This window comes from Myxine glutinosa, chromosome 5 (genome assembly GCF_964187855.1).
Source record: "Myxine glutinosa chromosome 5, kmMyxGlut1.1, whole genome shotgun sequence".
Lineage (NCBI taxonomy): Eukaryota > Metazoa > Chordata > Myxini > Myxiniformes > Myxinidae > Myxine > Myxine glutinosa.
In genome coordinates, this window is record NC_136265.1 from 113,695,263 (window position 1) to 113,710,751 (window position 15,489).

A 15,489-nucleotide genomic window follows, 5' to 3' on the forward strand; every position below is an offset into this window, starting at 1 on the left:
CGGCGGGTTCCCGCCGGAGAGCTCTCTCCGCGCGTGGTTGAGCGGGAGAAACGGAAAATCGTGCTGATCGCGTGGCCGATAAGGAGAGCGGGTGGCCGCCATTTCGCGACGCTTGATGCGTGGCCGATAAGAGGGCGGGCCGCCATTTGGCAGACTGCAGGCCCAAGCGGGGCCTTCGAATCCGGCGACATCGGCTTGTTACGAGCTGCATTCGCCCTTTTCACATCTTCACCTCTCGTCCATCAACACCACCAAGTACCCCCTGTCTTGTATGAATGTTGTCCAGGCCTAAGGTTTATCTCGTTAGGGTCACCCCGCGAAACCCTTAATTGTAGCTCCCTAGATAAGAGCGGGTTATTACTCATAGTTGAATTATAATGTTATCGTGAACGCCTTGCTTGTTTTGTGTACCCTAATGTTCCCCCATTAAATCTGGTTGATTCGTATGGAAGTTGCCGCACTGCATTCATCTGTGTCGCATTGAAGAGCAATCCGCTCAATTTGTAATTAAAACCAAGCTGGCTACAGGTTGCGGCAGACTTCGCTCGGTCTCTGACAAACCCAACCTGTAGCGACGGGTGTCTCCCCAACTGGCAAGGCACAGGTGTAATTTGGTATCGCGATAGAGGCGCGTAACCCGAGATCTGTGTCGAACCAGCCGGCGTTGCACCCGTGGGACGGCCGTGCCGGGAGGCGCGACCCGTCACCTACAACAATATATATATATATATATATATATATATATATATATATATATATATATATACACACATTTTACATTATACGTATACATTTACATGTAAATGTAAATGTACATGTAAATGTAAATTACATTCCAAATTACATGTAAATGCTGTAAATGGAAATGTATATGTATGCTGTAAATGTATATGTAAAATGTAAATGTGTATGTATAATGCAATATGTATATGTACATGTATGCTGTAAATGTATATGTTGTGGTGCTGTGCACACACAACTCGTTTGCCAAAAAGGTAGGCCACAACGCGTGGTACAAACGAAAGCACTTTATTATAAGCTCGCACATCAGCACTGGGCGGGCTCGACCTTCGGAGAGACATCGAAGAGTGTGAGATTTGTCAGGATTGAAAGACATGTTCCACTTGTTTGCCCAGTCTGTGATTTGGTCCAGGTCTGCAGAGAGTGAGGAGGCTGCAGACTGCCGATCTGAGGGATGAGGAATGGAGCGACAGAGAGTAGAGTCGTCAGCAAAGAGATAGAGAGGATTTTCAAGAGAGTCAGAGAGATCATTGATGAAGACTAGAAAAAGCACAGGGCCCAGAACACTGCCTTGGAGGACTCCAGCCTGAACAGGAAGAGGAGATGAGAGAAACCCATTCAGGGCAACACGTTGACTACGACTAGAGAGGAAGTCCGCCAGCCATGCGTGTAGATTTCCATGGATACCAAAGGAGGAGGGTTTGGTGAGCAGAGCGGGGTGCCAGACCGTATCGAAGGCACGTGAAATGTCAAGGGAGACAGCTCTAATTTCCTGTTTGGCATTGAGGACCTCCATCCATTGTTGAGAAAGCAGAAGCAGCATGTCCAGAGTAGAGTGACCAAGTCTGAAACCAAATTGATGGTCAGAGATCAAGCCATTGAGGAAGAGGAAAGATTTCATATCTGAAGAAATGATGGATTCCATGACTTAGCTGATAATTGGGAGAAGGCTGATTGGTCTGTAGTTTTGGCAAACGAGTTCACGAGCCTCGATTCAGTATAACAAAAAAAAAAGAAAAAAAAAAAGAAGTTGCTGGGATCTGTTTTTGCACCTTTTTTGTGCAAAGCGGTGATGTTGGCTGATTTCCAAGCAGATGGCAGATGACCTTGAGCAAAAGAGAGGGTGAAGAGAGCAGAGAGAGGGAGTTAAAGAGCGGAAGAACAGGATTTTAGGACCCTCCATTTAGGACCTCCATGATTTAGGACCATGATGGGATTTAGATCCGGGCTTTGAGTTGGCCATTCAAGAACCCTCCATTTCTTTCTTTTCAGCCATTCCTTAGTGGATTTACTGGTATGTTTAGCGTCATTGACATGTTGCAAGGTCCACCTTCGGTTGAGCTTCAACTTTCCGACAGATGGCCTCACATTATCCTCAAGCACCCTCTGGTACAATGAAGAATTCATAGTGGATTCTATGATGGTGTGCTGCCCAGGCCCTGATGCAGCAAACCTTCCCCAAACCATAATATTGTTATGAATTTGGTAATGCAACATCTAGAGCTAGGTAGATCTGAATAGGTAGGTATTCGGCTGTCGTGACAGGGACTCTACATGTAATAAGTTATTGATGTTCAGGCGGTTGTCGGGGTAAGATGTATGAGTGTGGATCTACCTGGAGATTCGAGTGTTAAATAGTGAGGGATTAAAGGTAACGCCCCTGTGAGTATCACCTAGTAATCAAACCTTTGTCCTTTATGGCACTGCAAACCACATAAACATTAGTTAGGTCCTTAGCGCAACATTAAATAATCCCCTTTCCCTGACAAGGACTTCGTATTAAATTGACAGGAAACCAGGTCAAAAACACCACCACGATTGGCCGCCACCGTGTACACCTCCAAAGGCCTACAAACCTGGCCGGCACGTGTTATGCCAGGACCGCAGGGTCGCGTAACGGGGGAGATGTCAGGAGTCGCGGGAGGCTTTGATTGGCTGAGGAGTGCGCAATGTGACGTCATCAGCCACCAATATAGGCGACGGTCGGACGCCATTTTCAGGAGTTGAGTTGGGTTCGTGGCAGGCACTGGCGGACGCGGGCAGGCACCAGAGAGTTGAGCGGTGGTGGAGAGTTGGAGAGGACGCGCCATTCCAGTCGCAGTTCGAGTGCAGTTCGGGTTGTGGGGAGTCGCAGGAGACACACGAGAGCACACCCAGTTGGCACTGAGCAGTTCGTTGGCACTTGGCTGCCAGCACTCCCGCGTCGAGTCGAGTGGAGTTGAAAGGAGTCCTTCCTGTCCCTGGTCAAGTGGAGCCGCTGGCCTGCGTCGGACGCGTGGTGCTTGGAGCGAGGGGCCTCGTGGTGTGCGATCGGGCCGGAAGGAGCGGTGCTGGACACCAACAATACAAGACGACAAAGACAGATAAGCCCGATCTCCGCGTATATTTTGAACGACGGGACGTGTTATTTTCGTGATTAATCTTTATCTCCCTCGTTTGTGTTTGCTGTCAGTCGTGTGGGGACGTCCCGATTTAGGTTTATTAGAGTTATTAGATTTACCGGCGGGCTTTTTCACTGGCTTTACTTTTCCTAATAAACCCTTATATTACTTTTTGTACATAATATCTGAACGCAGTTTTCCTGGGTGTTTGATTTTAATAGATAAGGTTGCGGAGCCTTCGCTGCGGCCCGCCATTCCGCGCGTTGGTGTTGAACTTGAGTCCGCCATTGAGTGTTCGCCTCGGGAGTTAAAGTCTCGCAAATCGGTTGTCCGTAACTGTGGTGTTAATCACGGTTACGCGACAAGTGGTGTCAGGAGTGTAGGATTTGAACCCGTCGGACAAATTTTTTTGTCCGCGGCGAGACATCGACACGGTCGGACAAATTTTTTTGTCCGCGGGGCGACATCGACACGGTCGGGCGTACATTGCGCCCGACGTTCGAACGCAAAATTGTTATAGGCGAGGCGGAGAAATTTAGTAATCAATTGGGCATACGGAGCGCGATATCGCGTCTTCGTCAAATTTAAATTGTGTTACTGGAATTATTAAAATAAATCCGCGCGCGGGAAACAATCTTCCGGAAAGCGGATGTCGGAAATTGATGAGATGGAAGTACGCAGCGAGGCCTCCGTCAGCGTTGGGAGTGAGCCGGAAATAGGGGAATTTGATGCAGAGGTGAGCCTTGGAACCTCCCTCGTCCCGAGCACCAACTTATCCCCCTCCCCTACCGGGGAGTCGGGAACAAATGGGACGGCCCCGAGAGACGACCAGGCTTTAATGAAATTTTTTAAGGAATTAATGGGAGAAATGAAAAATAAAATGGAGTCCCAGGGGAAGGAATGTAGGGAAGGAATGAAGGGAATGAGTGATCGATTGGAGGAACAAATGGGAGAAATGAAAAGTGGGTTGGAAAATAAAATTGAAGGGATGGAAAATAAAATGGAGTCCCAGGGGAAGGAATGGAGGAATGAAATAAAGGAAAGGAATGAACAATTGGAAGGAAAAATTGGGGAAATGGCACAGCAGCTGGGGGAACGAATTGATGGCATAGAAGGGAGAGTGCAAAACCAAATTACGGACAGACTGGGGAAATTTGAGGGTAAAGTAGAAACTCAAATGGGGGAGATGGAAAAAGCCATAGGGGTGGAAATTGAATTGAAACGGGAAGAATTAATGTCAAAAATAGAGGAGGGCGTGACGCAGGCTGTCCAAATGGGGGAAAAGTTGGAGGGTCAGATTGGTGCCACAAATGCTCGAATTGATAAAGCAAATGGGGACCTGGAAGGCTATCGGGGCCGGGTGGATGCCAGAATGCTACAGCAGAGTGAGGAATGGGGATTGCTCAACCGACAAGGGGGCAAATTGGCCGAGGAGGTGAGGGGGTTGGAAACCCGCATAAAAGAACAGGAGCAAGGGTTAATTGAGAAAGGCCTGTGGGGGCCACTAATGGATAATGAAAGGGTGAGTGATTTTATGCAGGAGCGACTGGAGATCTGGGACAATACCATCAAGAAGGAGGTTGGTCGGGTTCAAGAGAGCCTGAAGGAAGAGGTGAGTAGGTCGGTTAAACATTTTCAGGACCAGATTAAGGTGACCCAGGAGACCCTCACCACGAGCCACATTTGGACACCAGAGGCTCCGAAACGGAATACCCAGTTGGGGGGGTGTTTTGGCCCCGGACTGGATTTGGACAGAGAGGAATCGGGGAATAGAGTCTCTGGAAAAACAATCCCCCTCGTACATTTTGACGGATCAGGGAGCCTCGAGGCTTTCCTGACACAATTTGAGTGCGTGTCTCAGCTCAATGGTTGGGGAGAGCGGGAGCGCATGGGGAATCTGGTGGCGACACTGCGTGGGTCAGCCGCCGACGTGTTGAATGTAGTCCCAGAGGGAATATTGACCAGCAAGGCCATTTGTGAGGCCTTAAATAACAGGTACGGGACAGGCGCAAGGTGCGACCTGGTCAGGGCACAGCTGCTGCATCGCAGGCAAAAGCCTAATGAGACGTTGCAGGAGCTGGCCCAGGATATATACCAGTCTGTGAGGATAGCATACAGGGACCTACCAGCACAGGCGTGGGACAAGCTGGCGATAGAAAAATTTATGGCGGCTCTCCCTGATCCTGAGGTCCGGACGTTGGTGGAGTTACAGGACCCACCCACGGTGCACCGGGCAGCGGAATGCGCGGCGAGACTGACCTTTTTGAGAAGGTCGAACCGCGCATCGGAGAGGGCACCTGTGACGGTACGGCAGACCGAGGTGCGGGATCGGGAAAAGCCAGAGGATGACATCGGGCGAATGTTAAGGGGAATCAGCCGCCAGCTGACAAATTTGATGGGGGGACAAATTGCAGGGAGCGAGTCACGACAGGGTGGTCCAGGTTGGCCATCAGGACGGCCTGATTTTTATCGGGCTGGGCCGGGAGAAAGGGGGGCTCCACCTGGCTACCAGAGGGGTCCGTTCTTGGGGACTTGTTTTAGATGTGGGAGAAGAGGGCACAGTCAGAGGAATTGTCGGCAACCATATGGGCCCCCACCTCCTGACAGGCTTCGCAGTCCAGAAAGGAGGGGGCCCCCAGTAGGTCCACAGATGCCAGACAGAGGACCACCACCTCCGCCTGGGCCAATAGAGGTAGAGTGTGCGGGAAACTAGAACGAGCCGAGCATACGGGGCCATGCTCGGCTGGCAAGTGTGTGGAGAAGCGCCCTCCTTTGGTGGAAGTAGTGAATTGCGGACAAATTGGCACGGGTAATCTAAGGGTTAGATGCAAAATTGAGGGAGAATTTTGTGAGGCTGTGGTGGACACTGGAGCCAGTGACACCATTATCAATCCGGGTGTGCTAGACCAGAGTGTTGGAGGCTGGGACAAAATTTATAGGGTAGAAGGACACAGCCTTCAACTGGCTACGGGGGCAACGGCACCGATATTGGGACGCGGAGTGGTGAGGATGGAGTTGGGTGGCCTGGAGGTCAGCGTGGTTGTGTGGGTGGCGGGGGTGTGCGATCAGTGTCTGTTGGGACTGAGTTTCCTGGTGGAACATGACTGCCAATTAGACCTTGGGCGTGGTCATATGTGGTTGGGCACCGAGAGGCTGCAGTTAATGGGACTGGGGGATGACGAGGAGGTGCAGGGGACGTGGCTGGAGGTGCCGCGCACTGTGACCGTGCCTCCCAGGTCCGAGAGAGTCGTGATGGCAGAGTTAGCAGCAGGTGCTCAACCCATTGGCCAGCTGGGGCTAGTGGAGTCGTGGTCCTCGCAGGGGACGGAGGAATTAATGGTGGGTCGCACCCTCATAGACACCCGTGGGCCTATGCTGGCAGTCAGGCTGCTCAACTTGTCCGACAGCCCCCGCACTATAAGGGGCGGAGCCATCGTAGCCAAATGCAGTAGTGTAGTAGAGGTCACCGGAGGAGGTGGATCCACATGCTTGCCAGTACAGCCGGAAGGAGGGCAAAATTTGGGGAAATGTGATTGGTCAGAGGGAGTGCGGGACATGATGACACGCTCTGAAGAGGGCCTAACATCGGAGCAGGTAGAGACGTTGCACAATTTGGTTGGTAAGAACTTGGGTGTTTTTTCTCTCTCCCCCGAGGATGTTGGACGCACGAGTCTCGTCAGGCACAAAATTAGCACTGGCGAGGCTCGGCCTGTTCGCCAACCGCCGAGGCGGCTCCCTTTCGCTAAGAAGGAGGAGGCAGAGGAACAGGTGAGCAAAATGGAAAGAGCCGGATTTATCGAGCCCTCGGTGAGTCCTTGGGTGTCACCCATTGTGCTGGTGAAGAAGAAGGACGGGACCACTCGGTTCTGTGTGGACTACCGCCAGCTCAATCATGTGACACTCAAGGACTCGTATCCCCTGCCAAGGATCGATGACACCCTCGATGCCGTTTCAGGCTCAACGTGGTTCTCCACGTTGGATTTAAAGAGCGGTTATTGGCAGGTGGAAATGGATAAAGAGGCGAGGGAGAAAACGGCGTTCACCACAGGAAAGGGTCTCTGGCAGTTTGTCGTCATGCCCTTTGGATTGTGCAATGCCCCTGCCACGTTTGAGCGTCTGATGGAACGTGTTTTAATTGGCTTACCGTGGCAGACTTGCCTCGTCTATTTGGATGATGTATTGGTCCACGCTCCCACATTTGAACAGGCTGTCGAAAATTTGTCAGACGTATTTGGGAGATTAAGGGGTGCCGGGTTGAAATTAAATCCGAGCAAGTGTGAAATTTTCAGGAGGGAAGTGACTTACCTGGGTCACGTGATCAGTGAGAGCGGCGTGGCCACTGACCCAGGAAAGGTAAAATCTGTACAAGAGTGGCCCGCCCCTAAAAATGTAAGGGAGGTCCGAGGATTTTTGGGCCTCTGCTCGTACTACAGGAGATTTGTGGCAAATTTCGCGGAAATTGCAAGACCTTTGCACAAATTGACAGAGAAAGGAGCCAAATTTGTATGGTCAGAGAGCTGCATCGAGGCATTCAGTCACTTAAAACAACGTCTGGTGGAGGCCCCAGTTTTGGCATACCCAACGGATGATGGCAATTACATCCTGGACACAGATGCGAGCCAGGAGGGATTGGGAGCTGTGTTGTCACAAATGCAACAGGGAGTCGAGAGGGCTATTGCGTATTACAGTCGGGCACTTTCGAGGCCCGAACGAAATTATTGCGTTACCCGCAAAGAACTATTGGCCTTGCTGTCTGCAGTTGGACACTTTCACCCTTACCTTTATGGGAGGGAGTTTGTGATCCGAGTGGATCATGCCTCCTTGCAATGGCTCCTTCGGTTCAAAGAGCCGGAGGGACAAATTGCAAGGTGGCTTGAGAGGCTGCAGCAGTATAATTTCACTGTGCAACATCGGCCTGGCAAAGCACATGCCAATGCAGACGCTCTCTCTCGGCGCCCCTGTTGGGAGGCACAGTGTAAATTTTGTGATAGACAAGAAGCCAAGGATCCAATTGGGCAGGGCCAAATTGATGCATGCCTATATGCAGCGAGAGTGACCAGGCGAACTTTGCCACAACCCCCACAGGAATTGGGCGATGTGAATTGGCAAGAGAGTCAAAGGGAGGATCCCGTTTTGGGGCCCCTTTTTCATTGGCTAGAGGAGGACAAAAGACCCTCTTGGGAGGAGATTGCTCCACACGGAGCCCAGGTAAAGGCCTATTGGGCACAGTGGCAGATGTTGGGGTTGAAAGAGGGCTATTTGTTCAGAAAGTGGGTGACACCAATGGGTGATGTAGCTTCCTGGTTGATAATTGTACCTAACAAATTGAAGGAAGTGGTTATGGGGCACGTGCATGGGACTAGGACAATGGGACATTTGGGCGTGGCCAAGACTTTGTCCAAATTACGACAGAGGTTCTACTGGGTGAATTCGGGCAGAGACATTCAAAATTGGGTGAGATCCTGCGACCTCTGCCGCGGTAAGAAGGGACCCCCACGGGCGCGCAAGGCCCCGCTCCAGGTGTACAATGTCGGGGCACCGCTCGAGCGGGTGGCAGTAGATGTGGTGGGGCCCCTGCCAGCCACCCGCCGAGGGAATCGGTACATTATGGTGGCAATGGATTACTTCACCAAGTGGCCAGAGGCCTACCCATTGCCCAACCAGGAAGCCCGGCTGGTAGCTCAAGTTCTAGTTGAGGGATTCTTCTCCCGATTTGGCGTCCCAAGGGAGCTACACACTGACCAGGGCCGGAACTTTGAATCTGCCCTCCTGCGGTCGGTGTGCGAGCTCCTCCAAATTCATAAGACCCGGACGACTCCCCTGAGGCCTCAATCGGATGGGATGGTAGAGAGGTTCAACCGGACACTGTTGACACAATTGGCCCTCTTTACATCTGAAAACCAACAGGATTGGGACGAGCACCTTCCCTTTATATTGATGGCATACCGGACCGCCCAGCATGCGACCACTCGGTGCACCCCCGCCTTGTTGATGTTCGGTAGGGAGATGCGAGTCCCCACAGATTTGTTGATGGGACCGTCACCAGGGGAACCGGGTGAGCCAACTGTGGAGAGCTATGCAACCAATTTGAAAGCGAGCATGGAAAAGGCTCATGAGTTTGCGAGGAAGCAAATTGGCTTGGCTTCTTCGCAGATGAAAACGCGGTATGACGCTCGGGCTCACACACCTCGTTTCCTTCCTGGAGACCTTGTTTGGCTCTACTGGCCCCGGAGAAGGAAGGGGGTGTGCCCAAAACTCACTTCACCTTGGAAGGGCCCTGGGGTGGTGCTTCGGCAGGTGACTGATGTGGTGTTCAAAATTCAGATGGGCCCGCATGCCCTTCCACAGATAGTTCACGGGGATAGATTGAGCTCCTACATGGGTCGGGAGGCTCCGGAGTGGATTGGAAGGGTGAGGGGGAAATTAGGTGTGGTGGATGGCACTCTTGAACCTGACCAACCTGCAACTACCTGCACTTGAGGTGAGTGTTTTGAGGAGTACTGTCCCAGGCTTCAGGACTTGCTTTGGAAATTGGGGACATGTAATTTGGAGTTGGGAGGCGGGTGAGAGTGATGACATGGCCGGTGAGGGGATGGAATGGGAGCCACAGTGTCTTGTGGGTGGCGTATGTTTTTGTATTGTGGTTAGGTGTTTTGATGTGGTCGTGAGAGTGGAACCTGGAGAGTGAGTGATGATTATTGGAGATAATGAGGGGCGATAATTGTGCTTTTTGGAAATGTGCTAATGGAAATGTGTAAGGATTCAATGATTCGAACTGTGAATGGGATTTCACATTGGCAGGCCATGGCAAGCCTTGTAACACCTTTTACACCATCTATGAATTGTACTGAATTGTGCTGAGTTGTGTGGAGAATTGAATGGCAGCGGGGGAGGAAGTGTGTTTTGGGGACCATGGGTGGGGAAGGTGTGTGTGTCCGCAGGTACAGAGCAAGCTCTGAGGAGCGATGCCTGCGGGCCCCCCTCTGCGGCAATTACCCCTGGCAGCCGGTGGTAACTGGAAATTGGAGCTCGTCGGTGGAGGGTCTGGTTGGGCGCCGCGGGGTGAGGAAGTCCCCCCGGTGACCCGTGTTGCTGCGCGAAAGCAGGAGGCAAAGGAGCCTGGTGTGTGTGGAGACCCTCACCGGCGAGGTAACGGCGGAAAGGGGCTGTTGGGCTGTCATGGGGCCAAGAGGTAAAGGGGGGGGGGCAATGAACTTGTAAGTCGGTTGACTTGTTTTTGGGACTGCGGGCACCACAGCCTGATGCGCCCCCACCATCTTTTTGTGCGGTACCTCCCCGCTGCCTAGTTGAGGAATGCACACACACGTGAATGACATCAATGCCATGGTCCTGCAGGGGGGTGTATTGAAGAAGAACCTTATTGATTTTTGAAATGCCTTGATGACCTATGGAATGAGAATGAGTGGTTAAGGGGTCTGTGTTGCATGAATGTGGGCGAAATCCACCGAGCCGTGTCACTCACCTGTAACATCTGGACAGGGCCCGTGGAAATTTAGTGGGATGCATTGGGGATGGCCCCGCAGGTAAGGTTGTGTCTTGTGGCATCCACCGGGGGACGCGGTCTGTAGACCGGGGTATGTACAAAGGTTAGAGTTTTGAGTTTTGGAAAGATGGTTAAGTTTTGTGGTTAAGTTAGTGTTGTGTGTTGTTGTTTCCTCCCTCCACAGGAACAACGAAGAAGATGTACATACTTGTATGATGGTTAAGGGGTTCAGCATGTTAAGGAAGTGTAGGTAGGTAGTCCGACTCACTTCCCACAGCCCTTCCTGATTTATTTCATAGGTTAATTAAGTGTGTGACAGTAAGTGTTAAGGCTGGAATGGTAGCCCTGCGGTGAACCTTGCAGGAGCTACGGTTCCAGGGGGGGGGCTGTGTTATGAATTTGGTAATGCAACATCTAGAGCTAGGTAGATCTGAATAGGTAGGTATTCGGCTGTCGTGACAGGGACTCTACATGTAATAAGTTATTGATGTTCAGGCGGTTGTCGGGGTAAGATGTATGAGTGTGGATCTACCTGGAGATTCGAGTGTTAAATAGTGAGGGATTAAAGGTAACGCCCCTGTGAGTATCACCTAGTAATCAAACCTTTGTCCTTTATGGCACTGCAAACCACATAAACATTAGTTAGGTCCTTAGCGCAACATTAAATAATCCCCTTTCCCTGACAAGGACTTCGTATTAAATTGACAGGAAACCAGGTCAAAAACACCACCACGATTGGCCGCCACCGTGTACACCTCCAAAGGCCTACAAACCTGGCCGGCACGTGTTATGCCAGGACCGCAGGGTCGCGTAACGGGGGAGATGTCAGGAGTCGCGGGAGGCTTTGATTGGCTGAGGAGTGCGCAATGTGACGTCATCAGCCACCAATATAGGCGACGGTCGGACGCCATTTTCAGGAGTTGAGTTGGGTTCGTGGCAGGCACTGGCGGACGCGGGCAGGCACCAGAGAGTTGAGCGGTGGTGGAGAGTTGGAGAGGACGCGCCATTCCAGTCGCAGTTCGAGTGCAGTTCGGGTTGTGGGGAGTCGCAGGAGACACACGAGAGCACACCCAGTTGGCACTGAGCAGTTCGTTGGCACTTGGCTGCCAGCACTCCCGCGTCGAGTCGAGTGGAGTTGAAAGGAGTCCTTCCTGTCCCTGGTCAAGTGGAGCCGCTGGCCTGCGTCGGACGCGTGGTGCTTGGAGCGAGGGGCCTCGTGGTGTGCGATCGGGCCGGAAGGAGCGGTGCTGGACACCAACAATACAAGACGACAAAGACAGATAAGCCCGATCTCCGCGTATATTTTGAACGACGGGACGTGTTATTTTCGTGATTAATCTCCCTCGTTTGTGTTTGCTGTCAGTCGTGTGGGGACGTCCCGATTTAGGTTTATTAGAGTTATTAGATTTACCGGCGGGCTTTTTCACTGGCTTTACTTTTCCTAATAAACCCTTATATTACTTTTTGTACATAATATCTGAACGCAGTTTTCCTGGGTGTTTGATTTTAATAGATAAGGTTGCGGAGCCTTCGCTGCGGCCCGCCATTCCGCGCGTTGGTGTTGAACTTGAGTCCGCCATTGAGTGTTCGCCTCGGGAGTTAAAGTCTCGCAAATCGGTTGTCCGTAACTGTGGTGTTAATCACGGTTACGCGACAATATTTCCACCACCATGCTTTACAGTTGGTATCAGGTTCTTGTGGTCAGATGCTGTCTTTGGTTTTCGCCAAACATGTCTTCTGGTACTGTGGCCAAATAGCTCTACCTTTGACTCATCTGTCCAGAGCACATTGTTCCAGAAGTGCTGGTCTTTGCCTAGGTCTTCATTGGCAAACTTTACTCTTGCCCTGATGTTCTTTCTGGACAGCAAAGGTTTCCTCCTGGCACACCTCCCATGTAGATCAAATTTGTGCAGCCCCTTTCTAATGGTAGACTCGTGCACTTTGACATCAACAGTGGCAAGAGCTACCTGTTGCTCCCGTGATGACATTCTGGGGTTCTTCGAGACTTCTTTCAGCATCTTGCGGTCTGCTCTCGGGCTGAACTTGCTGGGGCGGCCTGGCCTGAACAAGTTGGCAGTTGTGTGGAATCTTCTCCACTTGTAGATGATCTTCCGGACAGTCGAATGATTGATTTCTAATTGTTTGGAGATCTTTTTAAATCCCTTCCCAGACTCGTAGGCATCTATAACCTTCTTTCAGAAGGCCTCAGAGAGCTCTTTTGATGTAGGCATGGTAACGCCACACACTTCAACAACAAAGAGCAAACCAAACTAAATGTCTGAGGTTTAAATAAGACAGGTTCCTCCAAGATCCTCTCTAACGATGTTCTAATCATTTGCACCTGAGCTGGTGCACCTGATTCTAATTTTAGGTATTTGAAGTAGTGATAAATGTCGGGGTGTACTTACTTTTTCCACATGCGAAATTTGCATATATGTTTACTTAAATTATACAATGGACTACAAAATGTAAATGTTTCATGATATTTGTTATATTATATCACCTTTATCTATCAATATTGTTGAAATGAAGATCAAATAGCTGTATGTTGAAATATGTTGAAAAAGTCAAAACTTTACATGGGGTGTGCTTAATTTTTCACGTGACTGTACATTGTGGCGGGCACAATGATCAATAATTCCGCGCACCAGTGGGTGGCGCGAGCGTCCGGGCGTGGAACTGAGATACATGCCCCGCCTTTCGGCTGACCGGCCACGCCCAGGGGCAAGGCGTGGCCTCGGGACATATATGCGGGCTCGAAGGTCGAGCCCGTGCCCGCCCAGTGCTGATGTGCGAGCTCTTAATAAAGACTCTTGTTGTATCCACGCGTTGTGGCCTACCTCTCTGGCAATCGAGTCGTGTGTGCACAGCACCACAGTAGGATAATAACGCACCAAGTGTTCACACCCGCAGAATGAGCGAACACTCAAAATAAAATATAACGGAGAAAAATGGCGATTTGTGCTCTCACACGCAAAACGGCAGACAGAGAAAAAGAGGTAATTCCGCCCCAGGCCCGAGTTGTTGTTGTTGTTTTCTGGATCTCAAACGCGGGAGTTGTTGTTGTTGTTGTTGTTGTTTGCCGTATCTCAACCGCGGGAGTTGTTGTTGTTGTTGTTGCTGTAGTTGTTTGCCGTATCTCAACCGCGGGAGTTGTTGTTGTTGTTGTAGTTGTTTGCCGTATCTCAACCGCGGAAGTTGTTGTTGTTGTTGTAGTTGTTTGCCGTATCTCAACCGCGGGAGTTGTTGTTGTTGTTGTTGTTGTTGTTGTTGAGCCTCAACAGTATGTACGTATGTATGTATGTGTGTAGGTCTATGTTTGCGTGTCTATGTATGTCAATGCGTGTCTGTGTCTACGTCTATGTGTGTCTATGTCTGTGTGTTTATGTGTGTCTGTGTCTATGTCTGTGTGTGTCTGTGTGTTTATGTGTGTCTGTGTCTCTGTGTGTCTATGTGTTTCTCTCTGTGTGTGTAGGTATGTCTTTCTCTCTGTGTCTCTCTGTATGTGCCTCTGTGTATGTCTCTGTGTGTGTCTCTCTGTATGTGTCTTTGTGTCTCTGTCTCTGGTGTGTGGTGTGCGTGTGTGTGTGGTGTGTGTGTGTGTGTGTGTGTGTGTGTGTGTGTGTGTGTGTGTGTGTTGTGTGTGTGTGTGTGGTTGTATGTGTGTGGTGTGTGTGTGTGTGTGTGTGTGTGTGTGTGTGTGTGTGTGTGTGTGTGTGTGTGTGTGTGTGTGTGTGTTAGAACCTCGATCACCCACACTCCAGGACAGTTTCCCCATCTCTACATCGACTACATACTTCACGTTTCGAATTCCCATTCAGTTATACACAGCTAGATAATAATGGACACAATATGGTGCTGCAGTTTTTCCTAATTAGCATAACTAAATAATGTGCAACTTTTTGTGCTGACGAATTATGAATTATTGTCATTTTTAAACGAAATATATACAAAATTTCAGTTAGACACCAGAGGTGGGTCACAAAAGTAAATAAAATGGACACATTTTGCCTGTTCAGCCCACGGTCTAATCCGGAATAAATGGCTTGGAAAGCGACAGCAAGCAGCTTGCTAACGGAACACATCCCGGATATACACGTCGGTTGCACCATAAACATCCTCAACTCCACAAATCGGTTTTAAGATTCGTTGAAGAAACGGATCAAACCTCACAAAGTTTACCTGAACTGTTTGGCTCCTGTCAAAGTGTTTAGATGTGTGGCGTATGTAGATCCTTGGGAATCTGAAAATGAACGGTATTTAAACTCAAAAGAAGAGGAAGAGTTATTTACGAATATTAAATAAATACATTACGGTACGTGCTGAGACTGACTGCATGGGAGATCACGCTCTCGTTCTGCGAGGCTGCGTCATCCCGTGTTCATGACGTCACACGAATAAGCTCCTCCCATTGAGCTCGAACGTCTCTTGCAGATTTCTCTAATTTCATCAGGAAGTGAGGTAACGTGTCTGTACTCGTGACCGGGTTTAGGAATTATCAAGTTATTCATGAGAAATGTATAATTATTGTGTTTGATGAGGGGAAATGTTTGAACTGAAGGCTGCCACTCGTAGGGGAAATCCCCTATGGTAGGGGTTTTCAGCCTAATGTAGGGGGTAGGGGATACCTACGGGGAAAATGGCAATATGCAGGGGAAAATGACAAAATGCAGGGGAAAATGACAATATGTAGGGGAGTTGCCAACTATTGCCAACTGCATTTATTGCCAACTGCATTTGCCGCCATTACGGCGTGGTCAAGCCTCGGAGAAGAAGGGGGAGGAGCTACATTACGGGCGTGGCCCGCACTTCGTCATCAGGAGGTGGAGCCAGGAAGCGCTTGCGCCCAACCAGGACTCGGTG

At 50.3% G+C, this 15,489-nt stretch overlaps 2 protein-coding genes across 3 annotated transcripts in view; one reads left to right on the forward strand and one right to left on the reverse strand.

Annotated features, from left to right (window-relative positions):
- LYRM2 (LYR motif containing 2) overlaps positions 1 to 14,987 on the reverse strand; it is a 112,223-nt gene extending 97,236 nt beyond the window's left edge. The window contains exons 1-2 of the mRNA XM_078778561.1: positions 14,960 to 14,987; positions 14,809 to 14,869 (exon numbers count right to left, since the gene is read on the reverse strand). Of these exons, the coding sequence (XP_078634687.1) occupies positions 14,809 to 14,869; positions 14,960 to 14,964 (66 nt within the window). The 5' untranslated portion in view covers positions 14,965 to 14,987. The remainder of the gene's footprint in view (positions 1 to 14,808; positions 14,870 to 14,959) is intronic.
- The window catches only part of LOC137427228 (uncharacterized), a 62,526-nt gene continuing 61,943 nt past the window's right edge, over positions 14,907 to 15,489 (forward strand). Inside the window, exon 1 of one of the 2 annotated variants that reach the window (XM_068116530.2) lies at positions 14,907 to 15,087. The gene's annotated coding sequence lies outside the window, so the exon portion shown is untranslated. The remainder of the gene's footprint in view (positions 15,088 to 15,489) is intronic. The other variant, XM_078778558.1, reaches the window with a different exon arrangement.